General features: G+C 39.0%; 1 protein-coding gene across 3 annotated transcripts; it reads right to left on the bottom strand.

Annotated features, from left to right (window-relative positions):
• Nucleotides 1-1,932: 1,932 nt before the first annotated feature.
• Nucleotides 1,933-22,239, bottom strand: LOC140278589 (regulator of G-protein signaling 9-like). Of its 3 annotated transcripts, XM_072373628.1 has the most exons (19): nucleotides 22,015-22,239; nucleotides 20,413-20,509; nucleotides 19,246-19,296; nucleotides 18,933-19,039; nucleotides 16,673-16,724; nucleotides 16,525-16,583; nucleotides 16,369-16,445; nucleotides 16,207-16,288; nucleotides 13,634-13,696; nucleotides 13,119-13,148; nucleotides 12,961-13,022; nucleotides 10,800-10,913; nucleotides 10,589-10,704; nucleotides 10,403-10,490; nucleotides 9,984-10,122; nucleotides 9,818-9,900; nucleotides 9,508-9,631; nucleotides 5,770-6,173; nucleotides 1,933-5,122 (listed from the first exon to the last, which is right to left on the bottom strand). In XM_072373628.1, the coding sequence occupies exons 1-19, from the start codon at nucleotides 22,081-22,083 to the stop codon at nucleotides 4,960-4,962; spliced, it is 1,980 nt and encodes a 659-aa protein (XP_072229729.1). In that variant the 5' UTR covers nucleotides 22,084-22,239; the 3' UTR covers nucleotides 1,933-4,959. The 3 variants fall into 3 exon arrangements, with proteins under 3 accessions (XP_072229729.1, XP_072229731.1, XP_072229730.1); XM_072373629.1 differs by lacking the exons at nucleotides 1,933-5,122; nucleotides 5,770-6,173 and having other exon boundaries at nucleotides 7,615-9,631; nucleotides 22,015-22,234; XM_072373630.1 differs by lacking the exons at nucleotides 16,207-16,288; nucleotides 16,369-16,445; nucleotides 16,525-16,583; ... (3 more) ...; nucleotides 20,413-20,509; nucleotides 22,015-22,239 and having other exon boundaries at nucleotides 13,627-13,666.
• Between the last annotated feature and the right edge of the window lie 376 nt (nucleotides 22,240-22,615).

Raw genomic sequence — 22,615 nt, forward strand, 5'->3', positions numbered from 1 at the left:
ACCATGTCTGAGCAGTGAATTCAGCTGTATTTACATGTGTGATGATTTCCCACAGAGAAAGTTAGAAACTGCAGAATATCTTGAACATTATCTCCCACAGTTCACAGCTTCATACTTCATCAGCATCATACATCAGCTAAAAATTTGATTCCACTCCCATGCATGTAGTCTGGGACATGGAGGATGTTCTATTTAAACACTAAACTCTCAGTCATAAAGTAATCACTACCTCACCTCAGCTTTGGTGGTGCTTGACCAGCTTGTACAGGGGGAGAATGGAGTTGTGAAAAAAAAGGAGTCAAAGTAACAGTCATTTTGAACCAACACCAATAAAATATTACACTGTATTGTGTATACCGTAGTGTCTTGTTTCTGTGAGTATTTAAACTATCCACAACAGGCATATATATTCACTTTTATTTCACTTCTAAATGTAGGATGGTGTGTCATGCTCCTTTTACATGTATACCCAAAACTCTTCATTAAAGGGCATGCCTTCGCATCCTAATTTGTTGCTAATTTGTTGCTCATCTCTCTTCGCTTAGTGATGACACTCTTGGTGATGTTTAGCTGTGATTAAAAGGAGAAATGCCTGAACTATAGAAACGAAAGGAACATTATCGTGTTATGAGTTTGAATGTTGTGTTTACCGACAGCAACACTTACTCCCACAGAACAACCTAAACGCTACAGATTTCATCAGCTATGGTGAGGATAAAAGGTGAGATGACTGAGGCAGATAGGTGTAAATAAGATGATGAGAGTACTCGACCATGCAGAAATGTTCAATCCTATTTTCAAAAATAAAATGATAGAAAACTATCCGGATAAAGAGCTGCTCTGTTGAAAACGATGGTCCTGACCAGGCTTCCATGTGTGACAGCTTGGGAGTCAGCAGGTGTAGAAAAAGCCAGATATCTTTCTCAGGAGTTAGTGGGATTTTTGACACCAGTGTTATCAATTATCTCAGTTAGTAGTAATACTTAACTGCTCCGTTGCCTGGTATGTTTTTATGCTTTGTTTGCAATTTCATGCTAAAAATGTTGGTGTCTTTTTTTACACATGTGGCCCAATAAATCCAGCAGTGTGTAACATGGAAAAGTCAACGGCAGCAAATTGATGATGAAGCAAAGAAATGCTGCATTTGTTCATAAACGCTGAAGAAATTCCTTCAAGTGTAGCACCAAACTCTGAGGGCATCATTATAAGATGCATCCACTAACATCCACTCATTTTAATATATGCAAACTTCGGATCAATGCTGCATAAATTTCTTCCTTTTGGTGAGCTAATGCATGAGTGGACTGTGTTTGAATGTCCCAGTGTGAGAATTGTGAGAAAGCGATCGGACTGTTCTGTTCAAAGACACCAAAAACACACACAGACGGGTGGATCAAAGCTTCGCTCTGGTCTTTGTTCAGTCACTTGAGTGATGCTGTGTTTCTGAAGATCAGTCGGTGAAATGACGTTAACAAGAACAGATGTTGGCAAAGTCTGCAGTAGTATCTGTCTCTATGTCAGGCACATTTACATAAATCTGATCTGCAGATCTTTTTAGAAATTAGTTATCAGAAGCTATTGATCAATATGCTGCAGTAGCTTGATACTCTCTCTTTAACAAAATATCACATGAAGTAAATCAGAATAAGGGAAAATGTATAAAAATGTAAATATGATTGTTGTTGTTGTTACTGTTGTGTGGTTTTTTTTGTTTGTTTGTTATTTTTTAAAAACAGGTTTTTGTGAACTAATATGCATTTTCATTCCCTGCATTTGTGTCATTTCTCTTTATTTTGTTATATTGCCACCTAGTGCTTGAACACTGTCATCACCGCTTAGGGAAGTCAGACCAGTGCTTTTATGAACAACAAAAATAATTGAAGCTAATAAGAAAGACCATTTTACCCAAATTACATGCAAACCAGTTATAAACACACTCCTTTATTGAGGCACTTGACACAAGCAATGGAATGTACATGTAAAATACATCAAATTTTAAGGTATTTTTCACATTCTTGCATCTGTAAACATGGTAAAGATAATACATTCTGTCAGTTAGTTCACGTTCTATCATCCCTCCCCAGTAGGAGAGGCGTGTGAGTGAAATATCAACACCTCGCTCAGAATAGTGTATAGTACACAACAGCTACAGTGTACAAAACAGCAGTGGAGCCAAATACAAAACTATAACCCGACTCCCATTACACATGTTTGTGTATTAACTCCTCCTGCATGAACACAAGCTGTTCAAGTGCTCACATTTTACCTGAAATGCATTTATTGAGTAATTTCACATATGTTCAAGAGGTAATTGAATCAACAAGGAGGCATCTAAGTCTACTTTGCAGCACGATAACACCTCTCCACTTCAGTAAATACATACACATAATTATTTTAAGCAAGCATATGCAAGCAGAGTCTACAAAGAGTCTGTCTGCTTTGGCTCAGCTCTCAGGTGTGCACATTTTAAACGTGTACTTTTTAGAAGTAGAACTTGATAATTACTGATTTTACTAACAACCATGTGAAAAAAGTACATCCTTTTTAAGTATTTCAACATAATCACCTGGTTCTCCCCAGGTCTTAAAATTACTTTAATTCAATCTTGGCTGAACAACACATAACATAATTAATTATGTCATGATGTATTTTACAAAAGCTAAGCAAAAATACAGAAACTGTGTGTGGAAAAGTTAAGTCCACTCTTACAGCTTCCATAGGACTTAAGAGAGTGAGAAGCAACTAGGTTCTGCTAATCAAAAGTACCTGATTAACTGATCATAAACAAGTGTGAGCACCTCTGTAAAAGCAGAATTTCTGGAGCGTTTAGGTATCTGTTAACATGATGCCATGGAAAAGAGACATCAGTGTTGATCTTAGAGAATAGTGGACTATAACGCTATTTTTAAACTGTTTGGAGTCCATCTTTCTGCAGTGAGAAAGATTCTTCACAAGTGGAAAACAGTCAACGGAGTTGTTAATCTTTCCAAGAGTGGACGTCCCAGCAAGTTCATCCCAAGGTCAGACCGTGCAATGCTCAGAGGGACAGTAAAAAACAAGAGCTACATTTCAGTAGCAACAGGCCTCAGCTAGTATGTTAAATGTTAAAGTTCATGACTTTAAAGTTAGAAAAAGACTGAACAAGTATGGCTTGTTTGGAGGAGATGCAGGAGAAAGCCTCTTCACTCTAAAAAGAACATGGCAGTATGGCTTAGATTTGTAAAGTTGGATCTGAACAAACAGGACTTGGGCCTTCAAAAAAAAGACAAACTGGAGATGTTTGGTCATAATGCACTGCAGCACGTTTAAAGAAAACCAAACAAAGCATATCAGCACAAACACCTCATACCAACTGTCAAGCATGGTGGTGGAGGGCTGATGATTTGTGTTTGTTTTGAAGCCACAGGACCTGGACACTTTGCAGCCATTGAGTCGACTATGAACTCTGAATACCAAAGTAGTCTAGAGTCCAATGTGAGGCCATCTGTCCGACAGCTAAAGCTTGGTTTAAAATGGGTCATACACAGGACAGTGAGTCCAGACTTCATCCTGACTGTGGTGGGACCTTAAGCAATGTTGTCCCAAGTGGGTTAAAATCCTCCACAGTGATGTGAGAGACTGATCAGGATCGCCATCACAACTGCTGTCAGACTCTTCAACACTTGCATGACTTAAAGCTGCAACTGTTTTCTTTCCTTTCGTGCATATTGCCAGATAACTAACCCATTTTGTATCTGGATATTTATTTATTACTGTGATGGACTGGATTGGCTCCTGCCAATTGGATTAAGCAGGTTTAGAAAATGGATGGATGGATATTCATTTATAAGGCTATGTCTGTTTATTTTACATCTGGTATTTTGCTCGACCTTCTTAGGAAAGAACCATTTAACGTGTATTTTGTTCATAACCTGTGTGAAATGCACACATTATGCTTCTTAAAGTGATTCTACAAGCTATTGAATCATGGGGTGTACTTTATTTTTCATACCTGTTCTGCTAATTTGCTTAGTTTTTGTCAAACAGATTAATTAAACTGTGTAATATGTAATGTTTTGTTGTTCATCTAAGGTTGTGTTTGCCCAATTTTAAGACCTGGTTAGAACCTGTTTATATTTTAGCATGTGCTGCTATGCAAAACCTTAAAATTAAAATAGAGTTTAGCCACTTTTTCACATAAGTGTATAATCTTGTGTATAGTCTATCTTATTCTTTGTATTCATAGTTTTTGTCATCATGATACCGTAATTTTCAAAAACATCTGTGTGCACACACCTTCTTTGCAGAAATTTCCAAGAGCAAGGTGGTTAAGGCTGCTTTTGGGCTACAGTTCATTAACGGATTCACAATAAGGTTTCAATATGAAAGCTACAGCTCAAGTGTTTAAAGGACTTGAACTTTCATGCACCCTGTTGTCCTTTTGTAGAGTGGCCCCTGTCAAAACTAAACCTCCAACCTGGGCTCAGCTGGGGCTCACAATAAGGGTTGGTAATAAGGCCATAGTTAAAGGAGCACTCCAGTGCAGTACAATAATCTATGACCTTTTCCTCCTGTTGGCTTGAAAACTGTGGACTCATGTGTCGTCTGGTCAGTATTTTTTCCTGCTAGTCTGGGAGTTGTGTTAAGAAAAGTTTATATCGTAAAATTCCAAACAATGTTCTTCTGTTATTCTTGTTGCAATAATATTTGTCATACTTTGTCAAGAGGGCTTTAAAACATCATTGGCAAGTAAATTCCAGAAAAACATCATTCAAGAGTCAACAGGGAAGGATTATTTATGCAACAGATGTGGCTCTGGAGCCTTTCAAGCAGACAAATAGTCAGCTATTTAAAACTCAAAACAATAAGTTGCTTGGTCTACTGTAAACCACCAGCTTTTTCCCTCTATAGAGCCCAAGACTGAGTCCTTCTATCGTTTGGCATTTATGTTACGTGTAACACCTGTGTAAATCCAGCCTGTTAGCCTGTCCCGTTCTGTTGAGTGAGGCTCTCCCAGGGGCAGATGATCTCCTCAGCTCCCACTCCTCCCCGAGAGGAAGGCCTCGTCTCCTCTTCTTCATCTTCAGATTCGATCGGATAGATCCGGCACTCTGGAGGAATGTCTACTTTAATCTGGAAAAAACTAATAAAAATTGCGGATTTCGTTAGACATTCATAAGGTGAGGTAAAAAACATGAGTAACATGAGGTAAAAAATTCAGGCTTTTAAGCAAACGAGTTTAGATCCATTTCAGGTCAGATTGCAGGAGCTACTGCTATTTCTACGATGCTGCTGAGGTGTGAAACATAACGAGAAAACCTCATTTTTAGCCTAATTTTGGAAAATATGACCGATTAGAAAACAGAATAAAATCAAAATTTCAACAACAAAAAATAAACAAAATAAAATCAGAAAATACAACCAGAACAAAACAATAAACATTTCAATAGTTCGGAAGAAGTGTCTTGTTATAGTTTCTGTTTTTATCTGTTTTTTATTTTCTTTTTATAGCATATCCTCACACTGTTTAACATGGGTTAATATAAAACTCACAGTATGTAAAATTGTGTTTGTTTTAGATGATAAGCTAATATGTATTCAGCTACACACATCAGCAGATTCTTCACGGGTGTTCCTCCTATTTTCACGATCGGCCTGTTAATGTGCACTGCATTGACAGTAAAACATGAATGTCTCCACAGTACCTGCTTTGAGCTTAAATGATAGAAAACATATTTCTTTCTTATAAAAAGTCAAATATACGGAGTTGTTTTTGTATATGTGACTTACTTTCCAATGCGTCTGGGTGGAGCTTGACTCGGTTCGTCGGGGGTGATTGGTTGAATGCGGCTGCTTGTTCCAGCAGCTGCATGACACTTAGGTGACAAGCTGGCAAACATGGCAGAGGGGCTACAGCCACGCTTCAGCAGGCGGCGCAGGGACAAGGCCATCCGAGACTTCGACATGTTTCCTCCCACAGGGCCACGGGTCTCGGAGTTCCCTTTGCCGTCACCCTCAGTGACCTCTGACCGCGGCTCTGAGGCTGAGGTACTGTCTAAGGCCACGCTGATGGGGGACGGGCAGGCAGGGGTGTGGGCGAGGAAAAGGAGAGAGGGTGAGGCACTGGCGGAGGGGGGGTCAGTGATGCCAGAGTAGACTGCAAGGTGGGGGACAGGGGTGGTGAAGCGACACAGCTGTAAGGTCAAAGGGCAAGAGACACAAGTCAGAGGGTATCTAGAGAGAAAGTCACCGCATAAATGAGTGAGCGTTATTTGAATTATTCTCAGCATGACATTCTTAGCATACATAGTCATTTTCTAAGCAAACTAACAAGATGTCACATACTGAGTGTATGACAGTGGCTATGAACTGTATGTTTGACCAGGACTTAAGTGTGTTTAAAAGATGGATTTCAAATGATCTCGAGCCACGGTTGTTCACGATAACCTATAAATTGTGGTTCAGATTAAGTCCCCATGAAAATTTATCCAGTCGATGACAAAAAAATAATTTTGAAAGTATTTGGAAAACATACTGATTACTCAACCTGCACACAGACACATTGTGCTTTCCTATAAAATAATTAGCTTTTATCTAATTTCAGATTTGAGCTTTTAACTGATGCAGAACAGTGGGCAGGGACTAATCAGACCAGTAGGATTGACCGGTCTGACTAGATTTTTGGGGAGGATGACAGTCCCCCTAAGGCCAGGTTAGCTACATAGTTTCTGCATCCACACACCAACTGGCACTCTGCAGATGCTCAGACGGTCCAACACGTGCTGTCAGTTGTACTGAAGCTTCTCATGCATGGGCATATGTTCAGTCTACAGTGCTTTACAGAAATGGGGATAATAGTGATTTTCCTTTAAAGTCTCTCTTAAAAATGAGCATTTTTAAAAAAGAAAAAGAAAAACAACATAGACTCAGATTGTTTCCCTCCCTTTGTGTTTTTTCATAGTCACGTTTTCATGTTAAATTTTGGATGGTCTGAAACAGATTTGTGTTCTGGTATGAACACTAACACACTAGTATATCCTCACATAGAGATGAGGGAGTCCACATTTCAACCGTAAAATTAAACTCATACATACTCTCATATTAGTGTATTTCACAGTAGCAATACAGTCTGGACACCACGTCAGATTTAAACTTATAAACATTTGTAAATTCTTAACAACAACCGTTTTGCAACAGGCTTTGCAACTCTTTAAAGAAATCAGATGGATTAGTTATGATACATAAAGTTTTAACTTGTATAATCTTGACTGGTTGGGAAGGTTTATGAAATGTGAATGAAGAGAAAACTGCAGATCTCAGTTTCTCAAATCCCAAAATTACAGGTTCACACAACACAGTCGGACACAAGTTTGCAAAACTGTCCTGATGCTCGAATGTCTCTTTGAGAACAGCCTCTCTGCATTTCCTGTAATTATCACATTACGAATGATTATCAGACCCGAGCAGGTGAAAAGAATCCATGTTTCCAGGTCAGGCGGGTTCGGATGCACACAACTTTCAAACAGGAGTTACCTGGTAACTTACCTTTTTTTAATACCTCATTTTCGTTTTCAGTCGCTGTTTTCTGAGGTTTGGTTTGGTTTTCAACAAGTTGGTTTTCAACAAAACCTGCCACTGAGATAAATCGTCTTAAAAGATATTTTGGGTGTTACTCAATAAAATGCAAAGTTTGCTTCCTTTAGCAGGAATACAATGAAATTCTGTTCATGGCTATTTCATGTTTTACTGTGAAACTGAGTTGGTTCACAGAAGTTCTTTCTTACTTATTTTTTTAAATAAATAAAAAAAAAGGCAAATAAACGCTGTATAATATTGTAAAAGCAGTAAATGCTGCAGTAAATAAAACATTTTTACATTTGAGTCTGGATGCATCCAGTGGTTTGTTTTTGATTGAAAACTAAGTAAAAAGATATAATGCAATACAATAAATAACTAGATTTATTGCTTGTGTTGTCATGTCATGGTTTGGATTTTGTAATCATTTTAACAACTGCCTGTTTTCTCTCATTTCAGTCTGATTTTTATTTACTTCCTTAATTTTTTTAATTGATGCTGTTCTTGCTCAGTTTCATTTTTGCTTCCTCTAGTTGGTTTGTTCCTGCCATCCACACCTGGTTGTCATCAGCCATCACTCACTCTGTGTATAAACTCCATGGTTTCTTCTCCCTGCCAGATTGTATAAGATCCACTGGGACGAGCTTTCCAGCCTTTCCCAGGTTTTGCTTCTTGGCTCAGCCTTGGCTGTATTGTTTGCTGCTGGATCTCTGACCCTCTTTCTGTTTTTGGATTTAGTCTGTGCCAAGCCTTTTACTGTTGTTTGCCTCAAGGACTGATAACCTGTGTTTTCACCTCTGTGTTGATTGATAAACCTCACCTCACCTTTACCTGGCTGTCTGCATTTGGATCCTCCATCCTGTCTTCCCATCCCATGTAATGCATATTGCCATACATAAATAAATGTATGAATGGAAATACATTACTTTATTTCAACAGCTAGTAATTTGACAGCCCTAGGCTCCAAAGTTAATGTTATTGAAGCAGGCATCGAAGCAAGAAAGTTTCTAGGCCGAGCGGAGACATGACCAATGTGCAGCATGACAAGCAAATTTCATGATTTAATAGAAACAAGGAATAACTTAACACAGATAAACATGAGAACATTTTTATGTGGTTGTTTTATTAACTAATGACTGATGACAAAAGAAAAAAATAATAATGAGTGACACTACACAACACTGAATGAACAACGATGGACAGTACAACACATGTAAAATGAGAAACAAATGACAAACAAGAGCTGCAGCATGCATGGACATAAATGCAGGAGGTGGTAACAGACTATGTCTAAATATGATTATTGGTCTTCTACCTGTGGTCACTCATCTTCATATCAAGAATGCAATTCAGTATGTGTTAACACTAAAAAATGAATAATACTCAAATATTTTATCAGCTTAGGTTTGGATATTTGTACTGAAACTTTTTCCATGTAGATCAGTTTAATTTAGCTGTGGGACAAAAAATAAATACATTTATCCAAAGCTCTCAAAACCTCCATTACTGCCTGTGTTTGATACCACACGACCTAAGATGGTAAACTGCAACATGTTTCTGACTTTTTATATGATAACGTATATAAGGTTTTATCCTTTTTACTTAGCATGCAAACTAATGTGTTTATTCAACACTGGCTTTAATACAATGCTCCTAATTGCACTTAAAGCTTCACTATTGCACATTCCCATTTCCATTTACTTATCTTTTTGAGGCTGAAATAATTACTGGCCTGTTGTAAAAATACTTATTAGAGCAGCTTTAAGCTTGACCTAAAATGCCATTTCTATAGATATCATTAAAAAATAAACTATACTGAATGTCTAAAAAAAATAAATAAATAAATAATTGACTAATGGCAAGTTTTCTGTCACTGAACACATATGTTTGCAATCACTTATTAGGACGACGAGGGGGCACCTCTTTGCCCTGCTTGCTGAGTTTGCTCATGACCTGTGTGATGTCGACGGGGGCGTTGGCGGCCATCTTGGCCTTTTGCTCCTGCTCCTGCTGCCGGACGATGATGGGGCTGAGACTGGGACGTCTGTTTCTGGCATTCTGCTCCAACTGGGATTCACTAGGGTATCAGAAAAAAGAGATGACAGAAAGAAGAAGAAAATAAAAAAGGAAGGAGAGAACTTGTTTATGATCATGTATGGGTTAAGCTTTTCTCTATTTACGCAGTGGTTAAAAGTGGTCAAACTTTGCAAGGGAAAAAAGTGTAATTCATTGGATGTAAAGACATGCAAAAGCTTCCTCTTACTTGAATCTGTGCTCATCAGGACAGATGGCTTTCTTCACCGTGTCCTTGAACACTGGAGATTTCATGTAACGGCCATACGAGTCCTGCAAAATATTTATAACCTCATCATGTTGTACGTGTGCGTGTGTTTCTGTTTTTGTGGATTTTTACTCGGATTTTTACAGACCTTCTTCATGAGCATGTAAATGTGAGTTTGGGCTGCATCCAGAACATATCTGTGTGGGTGTTTCAACCCCTTCACTGTGATTGCCATAGTCTTTCCGTCAATGTTGATCCATCGTGGGGCGCCGCGGACCAGGAATGTTCTGAGAATAACAACACGAGGGGAGTGAAGAGGAGAGACTTTAAAACAAACACACATTTAGAACCACTCCAAAGTTTTCCCTCTATACTAAAGTCAGGGTTAAACCCTAACTAACCCTAGGCACAAGAATGTAAATGTAAAATAATTACTTCTATCAGTGTATAATCAAAAAGAAATTGGCAGTTGAAGTTCACTATGGATGACTTAAATTGCATTTCTAATCTCTACTATAATCAATATTGATCAGAGAATTAGTCAAAAAGGAAACATTAAAATATTACTTGTAGATATGTTCTGCTTTCTCCTTCATTGTCGCAGCAGCGCCCCACTTCAGATCCTCACAGCTTTCCCAGAATGCCAAGTTCTCACCTAAAAAGGTCGACAATCGAAGAGAAATTATAAAAAAAATTCAAATCCAGAGTTTATAAACTCATTCATCTCATTTTTTTAAACTCCAACAGTTGTACCGCTGAATTCTTTCTTCAGGAAAAGTCTGAAATCATCTCGGCCTCGAGGGTCTGAGAGCAGGTCACTAAAGCTGAACGTCCACCTCTCCACACGCATCTTAGTGGGTATTTCCACACTACAGCGCAGACAAAGGATCACAGAGAAAGATGATCAATAACCTGAACCAAAATAATTCAAAGTGTAAAATCATATAATTCCTAGCAGACTCACTTGGCCATGTTCAAGCTCCAGTACGTGTTATCATCAGTGAGCCAGGGGTTGCTTGGAAGACACTTGGAGAGAAAAGGGTCGTGACCTTTATATGTGGAACAGTATTTCACCAATCTGCAAAGGAAGGAGAAAGAATTTCCTTTCTGAGATGCATCTGTAGTATCTACACAAAAATAATTATCCCATTACAAGTAGTGGTGCAGCCACAGGTGCTGAACGGCAGGTAATTTTACATTTAGGTGAGCACTTTTATGTTCAGGAGTAGTATAGATTTACATTTATTGTACAAATATGCAGCACAATTCTGGGCAATATCACTTAAATATGAAATGATTCAAAGTTTATTACCTCACAATAGATGTATTTTTGTAAGTCGGGCAGAGGGGTACAAAGTCTACTTGGAAAATACAGTCTCCCCACAGGGTCAGAGTAAAAACTCTACATCACATAATTAGAATATCTGTAGAGCTGTTTTCATAACAAAACTTGTAGTTGTGATTTCCATTTAGTCAAACTACAAGAGGGAGGTTATGAAGTTAACTGGTGACACCTAAAACGTTCTCATTTGTGTATCTTTAGGATTAAATTTGCATGTCTGCATCGTAGCAAATATGGACAGTGATGCAAGGTCAGTAACCAAGTAAAAAACAGCCAAAACACAGTCTTGGCTGTAATTAGGAGGTGTGGAATGAGTCATAGTACCACTATCGGAGGCAAAATGTTGATCCAAACATGATTTCATGACAGTGATCTTCTTGTACAGTTAAACTTTAAAAACAGGAGAAACTTTAGACAGCTAAGACAGCATTAACATCATCCTTGAAGTATGCTGACCGACATAAGAAAAAAACAGAAGGAAAAAAATACTTGCTTGCTATTTGGCACAAAACCACAGATTCAACTCTGCCACCGAACATAACAAAGTTTAGAGATTAGTTTGTTCGGCTAAGATAGGGTCCATCCCATTTGGGTTGAACCTGGTCAGGACTACCACAGAGAATGCACAGTCCTGACAATGAAGCAAGGAGGTGAGAGTGACGAATATGGGGCTGGAGGAGTGCAAAACGTGTCAACGACATAATATTCATAGATAACACCATGATTGGCTGAGGCTGCACCAAAATACTGCCTGACACGATCATTAACAGTCTGCAGAAGCTTGGCAGAAGAACATTAAAACAAGAAATTATCCAAAGTATGTTGCTGAAATTCCAAAAGATCTTCCAAAAGAGAAAAAATAAAAAACTGACTTTAGCCCAGGAGCTCTGGGGTATTCCTAAAGTGAAAAGCAGTCCGACATTACTCTTCTAACAGTAGCCTAAAAATAATCTTATCTCTCCAGAAATTTGAGAAATACTTGTAACTTCCATGTTGGAAGTTAGGATTAAATACATATACAACATAGTCTTTATCTTCTTTTAAAGCACAAATACCCCACGGTGCATCTTACAATTGAGGCAATTATTGAGAGGTCACAGTTTTGAATCATTTGACATTTCAGTGATATTATACAAGGATGTACTCTATTCTTGGTTTGGAAATTACTGAATTGAATGATGTTTAATGTCCCCAAAGGGACCGATTGGTTCAAACATTAGTCAGTAAAAATACACATTAAAACCCATGAAATATGACGTAATCAATAACATTTAAAAACAGATAATAAGATAAATCTCATATTTGATCCTACAACAAGTTGTACATGTACAGTAAAGGTGAGTTGACCTATTAACAAATGCAACAGTAAATAGAGAAATAGTCTTAACTATCCGTTAGACTTGACCTGGTTAAGAAAAGTATACCTCCTCCCTTATAGCAGGAACCAAATCTGTTGTATACCGCACATAAATTATTACTCAATCATCCCCTAAGGTGACGTGACTGGCACTGTATAATCTCCCATCAGTAATGAGATGGTAGATTAGTAGGTGAACCAATTAATCTGTTTGTCCAAATGTTGGATGAAGAATTTAAACCTTTGGATTATGTATTTCTTTCTCTATTGAGTGATTTCAAATCTGATTTATAGACACGACTTTCCCTTTCTAGCGCCTGAAGATCAATGACAGATTTGGTGAAGAATGTACACTATTTTGAGATGTAGCCAATCAAAGTTGAGTGGTGAGTTGCAAATATTGGTCATAAAGGTCATATATCTTACGCGCCGATGGACACAGATGACTTCACTCTGGGTCTCATGATGGACTGCTGGGTGAAGATCATCTAAAAAAGGCAGGAGCAGACGTGACAGCCAGACCAATGTACAACTATTAGAGAAATGAACAACACAGGATAACAGAAAAGTAAAGCCTCACTTACAATTCTCTCGTAGTCGTCTGGTGTTTTTGTCTGAGGACAGAAATACACACATAAATCATAGATTTGAGGTCATGTAATGGTTAATAGAAAGTGCACACATCTGAGATTTTGTGCTGTGAAAACTTGTGTGTCTCAGTGTGAGAGCTTCTGTCTTTCTGAGGACGATTCTGAGCTTTAGACCCTGTGTGTGGTGACATTTTTGGGAAGATTAAAACGTTTTTGACCTTCAAGTCGCAGTTTAAAAGGTTAATATAGAAACATGAGGTGGGGGTGTCGTGTGTGCAGGTATTTGCAACCGGTTTAAATATCTGGATTGGAAAATAAAGCCATGGGAAATGCCTGCAGATGAGAAGGGAAGAGAAAAGAGAAGAGGTTGATAAAACACACAGTAGAGATGAAAGAGAAAGCAAGTATCCTTTACTGCAGTTGCATTCATGCATTAAAGCTTCTTACTGAATATAAGCTGATTGACAGGAATTATGTTCATGCAGGTCATGCGGTGACTTACCTGTTACCTCGTTTGCATTAGGATCTATCCGTCGCTCCAGTCCATAGTCCATCGCGCTGACTGTGCCTGGCTACAGACACATAAACAAAGACAATTAGATAATGTGTGTTTACTTAAGGACTAATTAATTACAACAGATGGCTGTTTTCTGATGCTAATCATCAGCTAATTATGCACCTCAGTTTATTTATGGCCTATGAGACACCAAGGGGTTCGTCACAAGGGTAAAATCAGACTTTCATGATTTAAATATTGCAAGTAATTAGCTTTTTTACTTTCCTGAAGGGCCTTCAAAATACACTGGCTTGATTTATAAGTAAACTACATGGACATATTTAGGTAAGAAATAAGCAAAGCAGTTAGATTTTAGTTCCCAGACCTCATTTCTCTTATGTTTCCAAAAGGAAATACTTGCTGATGTTCTCTGGCCAGCAGGAGGTTATAATACCTATATGACAGACACCTGAGGAAAAAGCTGCTGCAGTTGGACCCTATCAGGAAAAAGAAGCCATTATGGACAAGGTTCTCTTTAATTCAATGACCAGAAGGTTGTGATCTCCTCTCTGACTTTGTTACTTCAGTAAACATTACTCTATAGTTTCAAGTCTTCTTTGTAATGTTCACTTTGTAAATTATGGTTTCACTGAAAGTAAAATGGATAATTAACCAAGGTATTCTTTGAACTGGGGCTATACTGTGATATTTAGCCATTCCTTTTTTTTTGGGGGGGTATACAAGCATACTCATTCATAACCACATATCGGTTACATATCCTGTCTAGGGTGACATAAACGTTTGTGAACCTTAAAACTTGCTTCTGAGTCATTGTGAAGAACACTGACAATTGTTGGGCACATTGAAGCTGCCCTAGAGCAGTTGGGAGCTAAGAGAGTTCACAACTTTGGTTTCCAGCCCCACACCACACTGTTTTACTTTATGGCTTTCTGGAATTTTTGTGGGCTTTTCATGTTGTCTTTGTGGCCTCTTCAACATGGCAGCAAATTTACTTGTAAGGCTGTACATGTGCAGGACTCACATGGAGATTTGTTTTTATGACAGTGGTGTTCCCACAAAACAATGTTACCCAACAAATGTAAGGGGGGGCCAAAGTGCTAAACATCTGCCAAATTCTTCAGCGTTAGGTGAAAAAAACCTGAGGGAACAATCAGATATGTGTCCACAAAGTCCTGAAAAAAAATCAGATATAATCACATCAACCGACATTTGAGTCATCTCAACCTGGCAATGTGAACATTATTCATTATGTCTTCCATTATATCACTGACTTCATGATTTCTACTCTTATGCTACTGTTACATCATATTTTGGCATTGACCATTCTGTAATTACTTCCTGGGAGGGTTGGTCAAACAGACACATGGCAGCTTCATTCTAATGCCTGCAAATACAGAGAGCACAGAATAGCCAACTTTCTGGAGTCAGGTTTACTGTGTTAACTCACTTCGCTTGAGTTAGTCTGATAAAATACATTGTTCAGTATCCACTTGGTCAGTCTGTAATCAAGCCTCATGACACAAGACTGGAGGCACAAAACACTGCACAACATTCTCCCATGCAGTGTGAAATATTAATCAGTTGTGCCCTTTTCCTTTGCCTGGACATCTAATTATAATGAGGCATCATGGGTGGAGATAATGAGATGCCCTGGGAAGTATATAGGACCCATGCAATTCATTTTCAGACTTCTGTGTCTGTAGGCATTCCACTTACAGCATATCTACATGAAGCTGCATCCTGTGTTCACATTGCATGTCTGATAACTATCTGTGTTTGTGTGTGTTCTTCTGTTACCTAAGTTGTGGTGACATAAAACTCTCTGAGCAGTCATTTTATGGGGTTTTCCATGTGTGCTGATGTGATAAAGAGAAGCTCCTCAATATGTAGATTAGAATGTGTTTACCGTGTGTTTTTATTATAGTGTTTACCGGCTAGGGTAAGTCTCAAAGAAATAACTGTAAAGCTGTCATTGAGCATTCGAAGTTCTGCGTCGAGGGAACGCGTTGCTCTGTAATTCACCATGCCGCTAGGAGTGTGTGGCTGTGTGTTTGTGTGGTTTCAGGGGTTATAGCGGAATCCCAGCTTTTTCTTCCAGTCACAGTAAACAATGGCAACAGAGGTGGAGCAGCTGTGTTTGCAGTTGGAGCTCATCAATAATGAAGAACAAATGCTTATATTGCCAATGCTGAAGCGCAGGCGACAGAGAAGACATTTCCGGAGGTGGTCTGTACGACCACTAAACTGGTTGAGGCTGGGAACGGGTGAATTTACAACACCGGTTCACCCACTGAGGGACCTGGATGAACAAATGCACTTTCGATACTTTTCGAATGTCAACGGGCCGAGACTGCCGGAAAAAACGTTCTGAGCGGACCAATCACAGCCCTTGCGGTCCGCGTCAACACGACGCATCGTTAGGATTTTTTGGAGGTGCACGTAAGGCTACGGTGTAGGGGTCCACGTCGACGGTGTTACGCCATAGCCACGCCGTCGACGTGATGCAGAAGCATAAACTAGGCTTTAGGTACAGTAATGCTATCTAAAATGTGTGCATTTTCTTACCGGAGGTCTGTGAACAACCCAGTAGGCTCTCTCCTGGCAGTCAAACACCACACGGTCTGGTTTCTTCCTCTCTTTTGCAGCTCTAAAATCGCACACAAACACAATCACACCCATCTTCTCCTCAAAACTGAGTGATATCACTCAGCTTCTTTAAAGCCTTACCTGTACTGCTCTTTGGCTTGCATCACTATGAAATCCCATTTATGATTCATCCACTTGTGAAGATGGTTGTACTGCTCCTGAGGACATTTAATAGCAACTCAGGAAATGCCAACAGACTAAATGACTTCCTCTTGCATCTCTCAGCTGCTTTCTCACCTGCTCATGGAGCTCCAGGATTCCTTTCTTACGTATGTTTCTTTTCGCCAAGTAGATTGCTTCAGTAATGAAATGAAAAGAAGTTTTTGCTAACTGTGCATCACAAGACATCAGACAAAAGGCATGTAACAGCAATTGTAACACTCACCATAATCTGTATCCTCAACAGGCCACTGCTGTGCGGGCCAGAAATACGGTGTCTGAAACAACAATGAACAGAATCAATGATTATTTCTTTTTGTTCAACATAAACACACTGTATCAAAATGTATCTCCTTGCACTTGATGAGTAACCATGAACAAAATAAACTTTAAATGTACTGCATTGAAATTATGATTCTGTGCACCACAGCCAGTAAATTATTTTACAAAAAATCTTCAATCTATTTCATGAGTTTCTTGCATCTCCCTCTCAATGTTGAAGGAAAATTGCCTTTTTCGCTTTAAATCCTCATCAATTGGCCTGTAGGTTTCAACTTGCACTGGCATATTTAAATATTTCAAGTCAAAAGGAAACTTATGAAGCCCACTCTGCTGTGATTACTCAGCTGCTGTGGCCTGATCAGGCATCTCCACTGAAATGAGGCCTCCACTTCTGAGTCTTTCAGAAGTAAAGAGGTTCAGCAATCTGTAAAAACTGCATCTATAAACTGTATAGTGATTTCAGAGTAATGTTCCTCAACAAAAAATTGCAAAGTCTTTGCATATTCCATCACCTACAGTACATAAAATCATCAAGAGATTCAGAGAATCTGGAGACATCTCTGTATGCCCGTGATCTTCCTTTAGGCAGCACTGCATTATAAACAGACATGATTCTGTCATTGAAATCCCTGCATGGGCTCAAAAACACTTACACAAATCATTGTCAGTGAACACAGTTCACTGTGCTATCTACAAATGCAGGTTAAAGCTCTGTCATGCAAATAAGAAGCCATATGAGAACATGATCCAGGAACACTGTAGTTATCTCTGGAACCAAAGTTGGAAAACTGGTTGTGGTCAGAGAAAATAGCATATGAAATTTTTTAAGGAAATCATAGATACCGCGTCAACCAGACTAAAGAAGAGAAGGACCATCCAGCTCGTGCATCTCTGATGGTAAGGGGGGGCATTAGTTCCTGTGGAAATGGGAACTTGCATAGAGAGAAGCACCGAGAATGCTGGTTTTTGAGCAACATATGCTCCATCTAGGTAACGGCATTTTCAGGAAAGGCAAAACCACATACTGCAACTATTACAACAGCATGGCTTCATAGATCAGACCCTCCACCAGTTTAAAAACATTTGACGTATCATAAAACAGAAAACACGACCCAAAAAAAAGACCCAAATCTTATTCATGACATTGTCAAACGTTTCACTTTCAACATTTGACACTAAGACATGTTTTTTATACTTAAATAACATTTGTTTAATGAGGACTTTAAGTTGCAGTGCTCAACAGAATGTCCTGTGTTGTGTTCAGTTTGGGAGGCTGTGACTTAGTGAATAAAGTGCATGTCTTCAAGTCCAGTGTTTGATCCCCAGTCCCTCCTTGGGGACCTTGGGCAAGACACTGAAACCCTTAAGAATGCTGTTTCAATTGATAATGAATAAATGCTGAAATAAATAAACATATCAGTAAATAAATAAATATGCCTAAGGAATACATCCAGAACTGAATAAATCTCACATTAACTTTCATCCATGTTTGGGGGTTTTAATCAATAATTCTAATGTCACATTTATGTCCCAGAACTTTTATTTATAATTCTATAAAAAAAAAGGCTGAGCATATTTGCTCATTTAAGTATTCATAAATAATTATTATTTCAGTGTTCATTAATTCACATTCACATTGCATGTGATCATTCTGTGTGATTATAGAAAAAAAAGAAGTGCACATCTACAGTGAGTACGCACAGTATGAGTTAATAGATAAATGGGAAACACATTCTAAAGCGCTTTGTAGGACCTATATAATGTTAAAAGGCACTATACGAGCATCAACTAATTTCCATTTCATTGCAAGTTGTTCTGAAGTGTTTTCTAACAAACAAGTCCACAAGTCCTCTATGTTTGCAGTCCACAGTCTATGATCCCATTTGCGCTGGGCTGCACTGCACCCCTGGGGTCTAAAAAATGTGCAGGAATGTGCTTCCGTTCACATAAAGCCTTGCGTGAGCATGTGCATCCCGTTTATACAGGAACAATACAAACAAAATGCAGACCCACTTCTATAATCAAGTGTTGCATGCGAGCAGTATAGCTCTAAAAGTGACCTGGAAATCAGCCAGAAAAAAACAGAAGCTTCCTACACTTCCTGTTCAAAGTGGTCCAACTTAAAAGTGACATCATCCTAATAAGGATGATATGTGAGCTTACTTCAGTTTGAAGGCTTCCTGTTTGAAATGTGGTGTGTTTACCTGAAAACGATACAGAGACGCATCTGGTTTGATCACTAAACGTTTGTGATCTTGTAGAGGGTAGATGTATCCCAAAGCCACAAGCATAGATCCAAAATTCCTGGCCTCTGAGGACAGTGCACAGAGAAATGAAGAAATTAAGATTTTAACAGCTCATCTTCCATTTCTAATGAATTCATCTTAAAGCAGGACCAGTCTTTTTTTAGTTTATTTAACATAAAAACATCTTATTTAATCTACTTTTGACAAAGAGACACTTCAAACTGGTAACTCTTATCAATTTGGATGGCATCAACTCAGCCTCGTCACTCACCTTGTGCATCTATTTGGAATCTGTCTTCTAACCAGACAATTATGTCTTCACCTGAGGAGAAAGACAAAAGGGAAAAAAGTGACAAAAGATTTAACCAAAAAGAGGCTAAATATGAACTAAGTACGGGCTGTTGGTGTGAGGTAGTGTGTGTGCCCGAAAATGTCAGACAGCTAATGCGGAGGACAGGAGGAGGAGAAGGAAGATGAGGGGTCTGTGAAGGAAAGGAAATGATATAAGTGAGGACACATAGAAAAGGAAGGGTGAGAAGAAACAGGAAAGGAGATAAAGAAAGCGAAAATGAGAGATGAGAGGGAAAGTGGGAGGAAAGTAAAGTACAGAGAAGTAAAGGAGGAATAAAAAGAAGAGGCAAAAAAATATATACAAAGGGAAGAGATGAAAAAGAAAGGAAGAAGATGAAGGAAGGGATTATGTAGAGGGGAGAAAAAGGCAGAGAAGGGGAAAGGAAAGAAAAAAAGATAATAAAGAGATAAAAAAGGGAGATGATCTGTCAGGAAGAAAAGGAACTGATGGGAAAGAAAATTGGGAGAGGAAACAGGAAGCAATGAGAAGAAAGACGACTACAGGAAAAGAAGAGAAGAAAATAAATTAGAGAAAAGACAGCATAGAAAAGGAAAGAGGCGAAGAAAGAAAAGGAGGGCAGTGATTGAGAGGAGAGGAGGGGATGGAACTGAAAGGGGGAGTAAAGGAATGATGGAGAGGAAGAGAGAAGCATGGAGAGGAAAGGAAAGGAACGAGGAGTCAAAGAGACAGAGAAAAGGGAGCAGGAAAGGAGACGCATGTATATTTAGTTCCATCCATTCGGCTGCCTGAATTAAAATGATGTAAGAGTCTAGGTTCCCTCTTTTCTCCTCCTCTTCCACCTACTCTCCGTATCCTTCTTCTTTTTGTATCTGTCTCTGCTTGTTTCCTCTCGCCTGCTCAATCATCATCCTCCTCCACCTCCTACTTCTTCCCTCTGCCTGAGTCTGAGACTGTGGGGGTTGTCATAGAGATGAAATCTGTAGCTCTCCAGTTTGAGCCCACAGCTCTGGTATCCTCCAGTAACACTATGCAGGCAAACCCGCAAAACCAGCTGCCGAATAGCATCAGGTGTGCATACATGTGCGCTCCGCTATGTTTGTGTATGTGTGAGTGTGTCCTCTTTACCAGTGAGAGCATGTGGTATGGTTGTGATAACCAGCCTTTGAGGCTGTGACTTGACTCCTGTACCAGGGTCCTGCATCTCCAGCAGCACCTTCTCCGCCTGTTATGGAACATAATAATGGGAGAGAAGACATGTGGAAGGGGGTCGAGGTCACCATGCAAACAGCCTGCATAGAGGCAAATATTTTATTCACCTGTAAAACTTGGATTTTCGTGAATGAAATTTGCTCCGGAATACCATTCACGGATCTATCAGGAGTGATTATGATCGTTACCTAGCATACCTAGCAGCACTTTTTTCTGTTTAATTAAATGCCATTAATTCAAAAGCTGAGCAAATTTATCCCCCAGAGATAGTCAGGCTCCCCATCAAAGCTTTTAATAAATACTTCAGATCAGATGATTGTTGCTGTGTTTCGGTGACTGTGATTAGTCAGCTCTGCCAACCCAGCTATTCAGTGTTTAGTCCAAAAATCTTAATGTTGCATTAGAAAATGTAGAAAGGTGAGACAATAGGCTCTGATCTTGTGGCTTTTCTTTAGCTTGCGTGGGTAGTTAATGAGTCACCTCCTATCTAAACAGTATTTCAGTTCCCAGAGCTCCCATAGGTCCCACAACTCAGATGTGTACCGGAAAGCAAGAAATCCTGTGGTGCATTGATTCAGTTTGTGTGAAAATGTGTGTGAGAGCGTGTGCGGGGCTGACTCTCAGGTCTGTTTGAAGTGGCTTTGTGCTTTGAAGTCATCCTGGAGAGGCTATAAAGCCCAGGCTGAGCAGGGCCAAAGTGGGCTTTCATGAACCAGAACTCAAAGTTCTCCTGAGGATGAGTTCTCTGCTCATTCTCCAGGAGAGTGGGTCACTGTGAGAGCTGCATCTGGGATCGATAGGCTCTAATTAAATTAGCTGTTTTCTCTCACACTTTTGTCTGATGCCAATAGTTATGTCATTGTGATAAATATACAGCTCCTGAATTAATCTGAAATGTGAGATGATGAATCAAGTCATACTCCAGCCGCAGGACTGGGCTTTTGTTTTCAACGTGCAGCGCCTGGATTAACTTCTTTCCAGCAGCTGCTCAGTATAGATGGGAGCACTTATACTGATCCAGACTTAATGCTTATTAAACTGAATGACCTTATCACTGTGAAAAGGTTGAAACAAAACAGTTTAACATCACGAATCCCAATTAAATAAAGTACACTCAGAAATCAAGATGCCATCTGAGTTACAGTTTTGATCTACTGTTTTTACATGAATTTCTGATTTGTTTCTTCTTTTTAAATTACACTAACTAATCCTACAAATGGAATTACGATATAAAGGCATCATTTAAGCAGTGCAATTTTTGTCATGGCTTCCCTGAAAGCATTCAGTTGTCAAAATAGCACCTGTAGGATTTGTTGCTTTACAAAATGTCTTATTATGCAATTTACACACAAATGGCATCAGGAAACCAGGATTCCTCTGAGGACCAAAAAAATCTGATTATCTTAAAGTTAATATAAGAAAAGATTCCGTTCATATCCTATGTATCGATGCGTCTGCAGGTCTACAACATCAACAGCCTGTGATTTACATCATCTGTCATGTAAGAGAATAGCTTACCTTCTTGAGACAAGCCATCCTTGGTCGGTACCTCTGTCCATGATCCCGGATAGCGCTTCTAATTGTCATTTTGTTGATGTTTTGTACACTCTCACACACATATATAACGATGCTGCCGCCTGTGAGTCTAGTGTCGTGTGGAGATGCTCAAGGGGAATCGAAATAATCGATGGTGATGCTGCCTTCAAATGTCTTGCCGCTGATTTTGTTCAAAAGGACTAATCATGCTGAAAGCGTTGTTTTACTTATTCAGGTGAACATTATTATCACTATGTGCATGAAACTTTGGATTTGTAATAAACAAAAACAAGTAACTGCAAATTAGCAATATAAGTTAATGCCCAAGAATGATTTAAAAAAAATCCTATGTCATAAAAACTTTTATTTTCTTTAAATTATGTAAATCATCCTGTGCCATCATATTCAAAAATACCACAAAGATAACGCAACATATTAAGAACTTGAAACCAAGGCTGTCCGTCCCTTTTCTCATTTTTAATGATTATTTGAGTAGCGTTCATGTAGAGATTCTCATATATCCTATAGCCTCTGAATGCAGCATAAGTAAACTGAGAAAGGAATCAACCAATCAGAGCGCTGC

The sequence above is a fragment of the Leuresthes tenuis genome, unplaced genomic scaffold, assembly GCF_036924035.1.
Source record: "Leuresthes tenuis unplaced genomic scaffold, fLeuTen1.0.hap1 SCAF_20, whole genome shotgun sequence".
Taxonomy (NCBI): Eukaryota; Metazoa; Chordata; class Actinopteri; order Atheriniformes; family Atherinopsidae; genus Leuresthes; species Leuresthes tenuis.

Bases quoted from the DNA above. Each gene is read 5' to 3' on its own strand.
- LOC140278589 (XM_072373628.1), bottom strand. From the start codon at position 22,083: ATGACAATTAGAAGCGCTATCCGGGATCATGGACAGAGGTACCGACCA. The intron at 10,123-10,402 runs GTAATATTTTAA...TGTTATTCTCAG, and splicing joins AAAGCAGAACATATCTACAA to AACATTCCTGGTCCGCGGCG. The intron at 6,174-9,507 runs GTCATGAGCAAA...TTGACCTTACAG, and splicing joins CCCCCGTCGACATCACACAG to CTGTGTCGCTTCACCACCCC.